Raw genomic sequence first — 10,425 nt, forward strand, 5'->3', positions numbered from 1 at the left:
TATATATATATATATATATATATATATATATACACACACACACACACACACACACACACACACACACACACACACACACAGTTAAAACAAAAAACACTGAACATTAAAAGAGCCACAGGTGAAAAGAAGGAGAGAGAGTGTAATAGTAAGATTGAGAGTTCAAAAGAGTGAAAAGCAAAAAGATAGAGATAGGAAGCGATGAGAAACGCTGGTAAGCCCATCGTTGAGAGAGAGAGAACGCTGAGAGAGAGAACGCTGAGAGAGAGAACGCTGAGAGAGAGAACGCTAAGACAGTAGGGTATACGTGTAATGCCTTGGTCTAGATTGGCACCTGTGTTCAGAGGTGGGTCATAGCCAGGTGGTGATATTTAGGTCGCGGTAAAGCTGTCCGTTTACATAGAGCTTGTCCACGGTTAGTTTCCCCCTTTTCCGAAACTGTTTCATAATTGGAAGGAGTTCTCTAGGGAACTGGTCGTTGAGTCCGAAATGAGTCCCCTTTAGTTCTTTCCCTTTACTTTTCACGAATTCTTTTTGTTTATAATGTTCAAAGTTGCCACGATTTCTCTCGGTTTCGTACTGTTGGCTTTTTTTTCTCTGAAGCGATGAGCACGGTGAAATGTAATTTTGGTTGCAGTGTCCGGCGAGAGCTTAAGAGCTGATTGCATGAATTGTTTAATGACCTGTTCTGGATTGTTGGGTGTTTGCTCCGGTATTCTTGTAAATATTAAATTGTTGCGCATACTGCGGCACTGTATATCCAAAATGGTTTCTTGCATTGTTTTATTGTCGTTTGCGAGGTTGGTGATTTGCGCGGTGAGAGTCTTAACTGCCTCTTTGAGTTCGTTGTTTTCTATTTGGAGTGTGTCGATTTGTGACTGGCTGAATTCGAGACTGGATTTCAATTCTTTAATGTCCATCCATCCATTCATCCATTCATTTTCTTCCACTTATCCGAGGTCGGGTCGTGGGGGCAGCAATCTCAGCAGGGAAACCCAGACTTCCCTCTCCCTGGCCACTTCTTCCAGCTCCTCCGGTGGAATCCCGAGCCGTTCCCAGGCCAGCCGAGAGACAGAGTCCCTCCAGCATGTCCTGGGTCTTCCCCGGGGCCTCCTCCCAGTGTGACATGCCCGGAACACCTCACCACGGAGGCGTCCAGGAGGCATCCTAAGCAGATTCCTGAGCCACCTCATCTGGCTCCTCTCAATGCGGAGGAGCAGTGGCTCTACTCTGAGTATCTCCCAAATGACCGAGCTCCTCACCCTATCTCTAAGGGAGAGCCCAGCCACCCTGCGGAGGAAACTCATTTCGGCCGCTTGTACTCGCGATCTAGTTCTTTCGGTCACTACCCATAGCTCATGACCATAGGTGAGGGTAGGAACATCGACTGGTAAATCGAGAGCTTTGCCTTTTGGCTCAGCTCCTTGTTCACCATGACAGACCGATGCAGTGCCCGCATCACTGCTGACGCTGCACCAATCCACTCCCGTTCCATCCTCCTCTCACTCGTGAACAAGACCCTGAGATACTTAAACTCCTCCACTTGGGGAAGAACCCCCTCCCCAACCCATAGAGAGCATTCCACCCTTTTCCGACTGAGGACCATGGTCTCAGATTTGGAGGTGCTGATTCTCATCCCAGCCGTTTGACACTCTGCTGCGAACTGTCCCAGTGAGAGCCAAAGGTCACGGTCCGATGAAGCCAACAGAACCACATCATCTGAAAAAAGCAGAGACCTAATCCTGAGGCCACAAAACCAGACACCCCCAACGCCCTGGCTGCGCCTAGAAATTCTGTCCATAAAAGCTATGAACAGAATTGGTGACAAAAGGCAGCCCTGACGGAGTCCAGCCCTCACCGGAAACGAGTCCGACTTATTGCCGACCATGTGGACCAAGCTCTGACACCGGTCATACTGGGACCGAACAGCCCTTATAAGGAAACCCGGTACCCCATACTTCCGGAGCACTCCCCACAGGACTCCCTGAGGGACACGATCGAATGCCTTCTCCAAGTCCACAAAACACATGTAGACTGGTTGGGCAAACTCCCATGAACCCTCCAAGACCCTACTGAGAGTATAGAGCTGGTCCACTGTTCCTCCATAGAGCTAGCTTCTGCAGCCGAGGATCGGACTGCCAAGGTCCCTGCTTTTGGCCACTGCCTAACTCGCATTGCACCCGACCCCTATGACCCCTCCTATGGGTGGTGAGCCTATTGGAGGGGGGACCCACGTGCCTTGTTCGGGCTGTGCCCGACCTGGCCCCATGGGTGCAGGCCATCGTGAATTCAATCGTGAATCCAATGATTTTCTTTTCATAAGGGGTCTAGTGAACCGCACTTCGTCTGGTTCCTCACCCAGGACCTGTTTGCCTTGGGTGACCCTACCAGGGGCATAAAGCCCCAGGCAAACATAGCTCCTGGGATCATTGGATCATTCTTTAATGTCTACGTGTAATATTTCCATTATGGAGAGTTTATTGTTGATGGACTCGAGTACACTGACCTCGATTATGGTGGTGATGGTGGATACTTCGTCCATCTCTGTGGACCATTCTCGCTGTGGCTGCTTTTTGCTTGGTTTGGCTGCGGTAATGCGGATGTTGTAGAAGATGTTATCCAAATTTGATGTGGAGGGTGATCCGGTAATGATGACAGCTGAGTTGTCGGTAATATTGAAGTATGGTAGGTTTTTCGGCGTTGCTGTTTGCCGAGAGTTTTAGCACGCTGGATTTTGCCTGCTGTCTCTCAAGTCTGCGTCAGCATCTCAACTGGTGACCTTCCCTCTCCTTGATTCTGCTGTCAAAGCAGCAGTCATTGCTTTGGCATTTTTCATTGACAACTTCCTCTCTGTTCAAGTTGAAGGATTTGGCCTCTGGTTCCAGCACCGAATTGGCTGTTGCATTAATATCCACTTCATCTGTTTGTTTGAGCTGTCTGCCTCACCATCTCCCTTTCTCTCATCTAGAGGGAGTCATTTTGCTGTTCAATGGGTGTTTCCATGATAGTCTTATGGTGCAATGAGCCGTAAAACACCATGAGGTGTCACCTGGGAGAAGGGCAACATTTAAAGACCCACAGAATATTTGTGTTGTGCTTGACGGTCACAGACAATTTCGCTTTGTGTGTAGGGGAGGATCTGAAATGGTTTAACTTTTAGTTTTCCATGATGAGCCAAGTAGAAACTGAGTCGCCACAAAACAGCAAACCCCTTGTGTTTGAAGTTCTGCTGTCTACAGCTTGCTTGTTCTTCATGATCCAGTATAATGGTGCTCCATTGTCCTACTGACCACTAACTGAATTCCCCCCCCCCACACACACCGCACACAGGTTTGGGGTTTCCCACATCACCAAGGGTGACGTTGCGAATGGGGAAGAGGGCAAGGAGTCCCGAACAGGGGGTGCCCACGCCGAGAATCACAAGAACAGGGTCCACGGGCAGGACTCGGAGATGGACTCCCCAGAAAGTGAGTGAGCAGGCAGCAACCTGGGTCACTGCTTCCTGCTCTCATTTGTTCAGTGTGAGCAGTCAGTTTAACATATTACCTCAGCTCCTGGTGCAGATAATGGCAGTGCGTACAGGGTGGGCACAGCAGTAAGGTAGCACTCACCATCATCATCATTATTAGTTTATTGCAAATAGATGGTCGGGCTGCTGGTCTGGGGTACACTCACATTTTGCACGCCTGTGTTTGACCCACGCCTCCTCCTACGCGCCCCCCCAGCAGGCCCGGGATGGACAGCCAGCTTCGAGGACCTCCTGACTTCGAAGGCGCCGCTCAGCCGGGCAGCGGTGGAAATGGAATCAGGCACGTGGGAGGCAGCCAGCCCCCAGCCAGGTGCCGACGACAAAGGCTGGGCCAGGTTCACGGATCTTCGATCCTTCCAGCGGTGAGTCCGGCACAGGCTCGAGCTCTGGACAGGCGTGTTTGTGGGATGCTGAAGAACACAGATTTGCTTGCAAACACATAAGCAAGAAGCTCTGATTTCAGCACTGGTACATGTGTCATGCTGCTTCATACCCCTGAAAACTATAGTGTCCACAAAACCAGGGAGAACTGTTTGTTTGAGGTGAATGAAGTACTCTCTGGGTTTCGGGTTTAAATGAAGGTGCTGTGGGGTGATAAAGCGGCTCCTCTTTCTGCAGCTCAGAGTGCCAGCCCTCCGCAGAAGGAAGCCCGAAGCACGATGCAGATACCAGCCGTGAGTGTCGGAGGGTGTGGGTGGTCCCTAGGGTTCATGGCCCTGGCTGATTGGTCGGTGTGAGCTCAGCGATGACCAGTCAGCATGGGTTGAATGTAGGCAGGTGATTCTGCGTGTGAAGTCCTCCCTGTGCCAGTGTCTCTCCCTGCTCCACATTTCTGACAGGGGCAACCTGCACGTGGGCCATCGGCTCCAACCTCAAGGCGCCCCTAGTGGCCTCTGACAGCAGCTCCTCTGGGAGTTCAGACAGCGAGGAGGATGATGAGGAGGATGAGGAGGCTGAGAAAAAGGCTGTCAGTGTCATGGAGACAAGCGTCATGGAGACAGTCACCGGGGGCACCGGCACGGAGTCGATTGCAGAGGGTGCTGCTAAGGAGTCAGGCGCCGGCAAGGAGACTGTAACCGGGGGCGCCGCCAAGGAGACTGTCACCGGGGGCGCCGCCAAGGAGACTGTCACCGGGGGCGCCGCCAAGGAGACTGTCACCGGGGGCTCCGCCAAGGAGACTGTCACCGGGGGCTCCGCCAAGGAGACTGTCACCGGGGGCGCCGCCAAGGAGACTGTCACCGGGGGCGCCGCCAAGGAGACTGTCACCGGGGGCGCCGCCAAGGAGACTGTCACCGGGGGCGCCGCCAAGGAGACTGTCACCGGGGGCGCCGCCAAGGAGACTGTCACCGGGGGCGCCGCCAAGGAGACTGTCACCGGGGGCGCCGCCAAGGAGACTGTCACCGGGGGCGCCGCCAAGGAGACTGTCACCGGGGGCGCCGCCAAGGAGACTGTCACCGGGGGCTCCGCCAAGGAGACTGTCACCGGGGGCGCCGCCAAGGAGACTGTCACCGGGGGCGCCGCCAAGGAGTCAGGCGTCAGCAAGGAGACTGTCACCGGGGGCGCCGCCAAGGAGACTGTCACCGGGGGCGCCGCCAAGGAGACTGTCACCGGGGGCGCCGGCACGGAGTCGATTGCAGAGGGTGCTGCTAAGGAGTCAGGCATCAGCAAGGAGACTGTCACCGGGGGCGCCGCCAAGGAGGCTGTCACCGGGGGCGCCGCCAAGGAGGCTGTCACCGGGGGCGCCGCCAAGGAGGCGGTCACCGGGGGCGCCGGCAAGGCGACGGTCACCGGGGGCGCCGGCAAGGCGACTGTCACCGGGGGCGCCGCCAAGGCGACTGTCACCGGGGGCGCCGCCAAGGCGACGGTCAAACTGACCACAGACACCAAGAAAGAGAAGCCCGTGTTCATCAGGTAAGGAGGTGGGCCGGAGCCGGAGACCTTTATCAGACCTTCCTGTAGCGACACTCCTGTAGCGACACTCCTGTAGCGACACTCCTGTAGCGACACTCCTGTAGCGACGGCGGACAGCAGCCATGAAGGAGGATCAGGTAACCGATTGCTAGAATAGGGCCCCAGGCATAAAGGAGAGGCCGGTCTGAGGTGTTACATGGGTGCAGTTCCATGTTTAAAGTGTCCTGAAAGGCGGGTGTTTCTGGGGGTGTGTACTCATCGCTGGCTGACTCCAGCATCACCGAACCCTCACTCTCTCTCCCTATTGGCAGGCAGGCCTGGCTTTGCTTATCACAAACAAGGTGCCACTGTCCTATGACACGTGTTTAAAAAGTTCCTGTTTTTTTTCTAGCAATTTTAGTTGTACTCAGTGTAAGCTGGCAGGATTCAGGATATCCTTTTATAGTTACGTGACTAGTGTGTACCCCCCCCCCCCCAGTGATTCTAGTGCCCCATCCCTATGCCAGTAGGTCAATGAAGGTCATTAAAGGCCACCTTCTTTGTTTCGTACCACAAGTTGAACATCTGCCCGTTTTTCTGCTCTCACTGGCCAAACCAATCTCTCTCTGTCCTGGTCCTCAGCTTCTGTGCCCAGTAGTTCTGGAAGAATCTTCCTCCCAGCCCTTGGTTGGATTTTCTACCCTAAACCCCTTCTCAGTTTCCAGTCCTACCCTGTATGGCGACCTTGCTATTATCTCTTAAACATTAATGCTTTTTCAGCCTGCTGTTATCATAGCTGTTCAGCTGAGCTTAATGATACAACACATTTCATGAAGGATGTCCTCTTGTTTTATTTGCTCTGAAGACCCAGAACAATTAAATATGTTTAATGTTCTTGTGTTCAGGAAGCAGTGATGATCAATGTGATGATCTGCAACACATAAGGAGAAGCGTGGGGGAGGTGACATTGGGGGAGTTTCGGCCAGAAATTCTAATGGTTTTTTTTTGGGGGGGGGCATTCTGCAGTAGCTCCGCCCTCCCTTTTGTGTCATGTGATGTTTAACCCTGCCCAAACCCTGGGAAATGTTTATGTTTTTCGTGACGATCCCTTCATGGTTTGGTGTCGGCATCTCTGGCTTTGAGTCAGTCGGTCATGGAAGTCCCCGCGTTATCACTCCTTTCCGGGTCAGGCCACTGGGGGCTCGTCCCCCCAGTACACCCTGCCCAGGTGCGTGAAGGTCCGCCGCCATGTGTAGTTACCCGCTGTCCGCGGTATCGGTCTGCACAAACAGGCCTTGCTGCTCTGATATTGGAAAAGCACAAAAAGCTGGAACTTCATGCATTTTTCTGAGTAGCAGCTCTGCTGCAGTGTCCTGGGATGACAGCACCTCATTTTCCAGTTATTCTGAGGCATGTCGTCCACCTAAAAGCAGATTGCGCTGAAAGGCCACGCCACTGCTTCCAGAACCCGGGCCCCGTCACACCTTGTGGGGTCAGAGAGCTGTATAGAGTAAACTCCTCTAATGCCGATTACACTGTTCTTTTCTGTAGGTGCAAAGTTGTGATGCTGAAATTTGACGCTGATTAAGACATGATTGTCAGTCTGTCCTCAGCCGGACTAATGTTAATTTCAGACCTCTTTGCTTGTGGGGTTCGTGTTTGTGCTCGTGTGAGAGCATGTGTGTGTCTGACCCCCGTGAAAGCTCCCCCCAGGCCCAGTGCTCCCCGTGATTCGCTAACACTGCTCAATCCCTGTCTGATACCCCGCGCCCCCCACTTGTGTCTGTCTCTGTAGCGCTGAAGTCGCCTCCATCCCCCTTGATAAGCTGACTGTTGCTGACGGACCCCCAGAGCCCGCGGAGAACCCCGAAAGGACAGATCCCACTGGCATCCAATGGCACGGCACCGTGACTGACCTCACTGTGACGGACAGGAGGTGAGTCGTCTTTCTTTTCCTGCCCAGGACGGATGCCACCAGCGGCGTGGCCAGGATCCATGCCTGGGCTCCTTACAAGGTAATCCAGACAGGTCAGGGCTAAAAATGTAGCTGCCTTCTGCTGGGACAGCCAGACAACACAGATGGAGGGCAAACGGCACAGGGTGCAACCTGGATCCAAGCACGCGATCCACCTTAACTTCATCCAGTTTTTATAAAAGCAGTGTTTGAGGTTTCCGTTACGTTTGTGACTTGGAAGCGTGTTTTCCCTGTAGAAATGCAGAATATTATGCAGGGATCCTACACGTGATGATTCTCCCCGTCATCATGCTCCTCAGTTAAGCCATACCCCCCCCATGCTGGTGGCTAACTGTCTCCCCACCTCCTTCCTTCTCGTAGAGAGGAGGTGCCACCATCGGCAGAAGCTGCTGTCAACGGGCCAGCTTGATGGGGCTGAACCAGGAAACGGACAAGCCACGCCCATTTCTGTGATGCAACTTTTTTAGATTTATTTTTTAAATTTCATTCTTTTTTTTCCCACTGATAAATGCTGCGGTTTGTTACAGGAAGTGGCCAATCAGAATTTGAGATAGAGACGGGGGTGTGTGTGGGGGGGGGGGGGGGTCAGGGGGTTAGCTAGGGGAAAAGATACAGAAAATCCACAGACGGGGGGGGGGGGGGGGGGGCATCTTAGCTGATGCTGAGTTTGTTCCCTCTACATGTAGCAGTGACTTGTCCTCCGTTTCCTGGGAGACGAGGCCCTGACTGTCTCCGCCCACACAACCTCCCTTCCTCCTGTGACAGTATTGCTCACAAGAGACCAGGGCCGCCAGGCCAAAGTGGCCTCATGGTCACCCCCTGGTGGTGGTGGGATTTAAGGCACTATGACTCTGTGGCAGCTGACTGTGGTTCTTTGTTTTCCCTGCTGGAACAACAACACATTTCCAGAATTTATTGAGAGGGCAACCCAGACACAAGGCCCGGACCTGCCGAGCTGAGCCGAACCACTTGCTGTTTGTTGTGCCGTGCTCGGGGTGCCCCGTCCCCATTCATTTATGGTGAGGTGAACTCGTCACAGTCTCCCCCGATGAGCAATGATGCCATGTGGCTCTTAAATGTTGAAAACGGCCCTGATTGGCTGTCGGGAATGGCGGTGGGCGGTCTCAGCTGGTGGTTCCGCATCCTGGTTCGCAGAACTTATGCAAACCCCTCCCCCATTACTGCGGCCAATCAGATGGCACGTCGCTTATCTTTTGAGCTCCGACATCCTGCCAAACATCTTCCCTCGTTACATCACATGATGGAAACAAGAATTATATGTTTAAATTTGTAAAGTCCAGTACCTATACCAAAGCTGAGCAGTGTTTAATAGAGGGTTCATTAGTGGGAAATATTTCAAGACTCATCTCCTGTATAAACTAAATTATTAAAAAACTATATATATATCTATATATATATATGCATACTGCTCTGCATATATTTACATATGCAATCGGCAGCCTGGTGATTTTTTATTTTTTTTCCTCGAGGGGGGTGCTCTTTGAACTCCGTCGTCCGTGCTGTGTAATTCTTGTACAGATGCAATATCCACTTGAGTGTTAATGTCATAATCAAAATAAGTTAGTGAAAAATGTTAACGAACCCTATAAAAAAACAACTTTATATCCATCCCAGTTCAGCATAGTTGTCATTTCAAGATGGAGCCCACGTTAATTCCCCCTTTTGAACTTCCTACTCTGGAGTGGAGTGTAAATCTCACCTGCCGATATTATATTTGGACCCCATTGTCCACTTTTTCTGTCTGCCTCCTGAGGGACTGTCTGTTCGGTGTATAAATAAGGTCTGTACTTACCAAACATACTCCCCTAGCCCCCATCTTAACCAAGGCTCTAAGGTTTCTGGGAATTGTAGTCTCCCGGCCTCACATCCTTCAGAAAACCCTTTACTAGGGTTAGGGTTTCCAGTGCACAGTCCTAAGAATATCCTTTCACGTCATGGGCGTTGATCAGACATTTTGCTCTGTCCATTTCTGCGATTCCTTGATCTGTGATGTAGCTTTTATTTTTTGTTTTCTTGTCAGGAGGGTATGAGTTCTTGAAGGGTCTTTTTTTCTAGCAAACAAACATATTCTTGCTGCCTTTCTTTTAAATATTAGCGAAATCCAGTTTTTTGCCTGTCATTTTTAAGTCCAATTTCCATTCATACCTCATGCCATATACCCCCCCCCCCCTCTAAAAACCCTTGAACCTCCATTCTCCACCCCCTGTGACGAAGGTTCAAATAAAAACCAAGTTTAGTTTTCTACCAAAGCCGCAATCGTCCATCGGCCATAACCCCCCCCCGCACCCCATCCCACACACACACACACACACACACACACACACACACACCCTCTGCTCCCTATTTTAAGGTCAGGGCTTCTTCGTCCTTCTTAAATGTCGCCCATGTGCTGGGGTAGCATTTCAGAATGAGCAATAGTTGAAGATGAAACACTATTATTAGCCCCTGAAACGCCTCGCTTCGGAACCGATGCAAAAAAACACGGCAGCTCTTTGTTAACAGGAGCACAGGGAAATCCATCCCCCAGCAGCACCTGCATTTAAAGGCCAGTGGGGGGCGTAGCGGTCGAGGACATCGCCTTGTTATCCTGAAGGTAGCCCCATTGACGTCTCAGGAAAGAGGGTATCTCTGTGCAAGGTTCTGAACCTGCAGTAACCTGTCTCAGTGGGGGTGGGGGGCGGAGGGGGGTTTTAAACCTGAATGAGACAGAGTGGCAGTGACTGACCGCTCTCCAGACACACCATGAACCTCCCCAGCCCACCTCCTAACCCAACCCCCCCGACACACTGTGGTCAAAGTCTGTATCATTCAAGGTCTGGAGATGTTTTTGGCTGTGGATTTTCTTTGTAGTAAAATGTAAACGTAAGATATATATATATATATATATATATATATAAATATATTTTTTTGATCAAAACCAAATTTATGCACAAATTATATTTGCTAGTAGCAACGTGACGTTTCAATCAAATGCAATAATGTTTTTGTTGTTTAGGGTCACTCAGCATCAGTT

The 10,425-nt window shown here is 51.5% G+C and overlaps 1 protein-coding gene across 7 annotated transcripts in view; it reads left to right on the forward strand.

The window, feature by feature from the left end:
- Positions 1–7,960, forward strand: part of LOC111842438 (serine/threonine-protein phosphatase 6 regulatory subunit 2-like) — a 34,289-nt gene extending 26,329 nt beyond the window's left edge. For 6 of the 7 annotated variants that reach the window (XM_072704109.1, XM_072704093.1, XM_072704220.1 and 3 more), the window contains exons 19-24: positions 3,328–3,464; positions 3,723–3,888; positions 4,145–4,200; positions 4,366–5,437; positions 7,212–7,352; positions 7,752–7,960. In XM_072704109.1, the coding sequence (XP_072560210.1) occupies positions 3,328–3,464; positions 3,723–3,888; positions 4,145–4,200; positions 4,366–5,437; positions 7,212–7,352; positions 7,752–7,800 (1,621 nt within the window). In that variant the 3' untranslated portion in view covers positions 7,801–7,960. The remainder of the gene's footprint in view (positions 1–3,327; positions 3,465–3,722; positions 3,889–4,144; positions 4,201–4,365; positions 5,438–7,211; positions 7,353–7,751) is intronic. The other variant, XM_072704246.1, reaches the window with a different exon arrangement.
- The last annotated feature ends 2,465 nt before the right edge of the window (positions 7,961–10,425 follow it).

This window comes from Paramormyrops kingsleyae, chromosome 1, assembly GCF_048594095.1.
Source record: "Paramormyrops kingsleyae isolate MSU_618 chromosome 1, PKINGS_0.4, whole genome shotgun sequence".
In the NCBI taxonomy this organism is placed as follows: domain Eukaryota; kingdom Metazoa; phylum Chordata; class Actinopteri; order Osteoglossiformes; family Mormyridae; genus Paramormyrops; species Paramormyrops kingsleyae.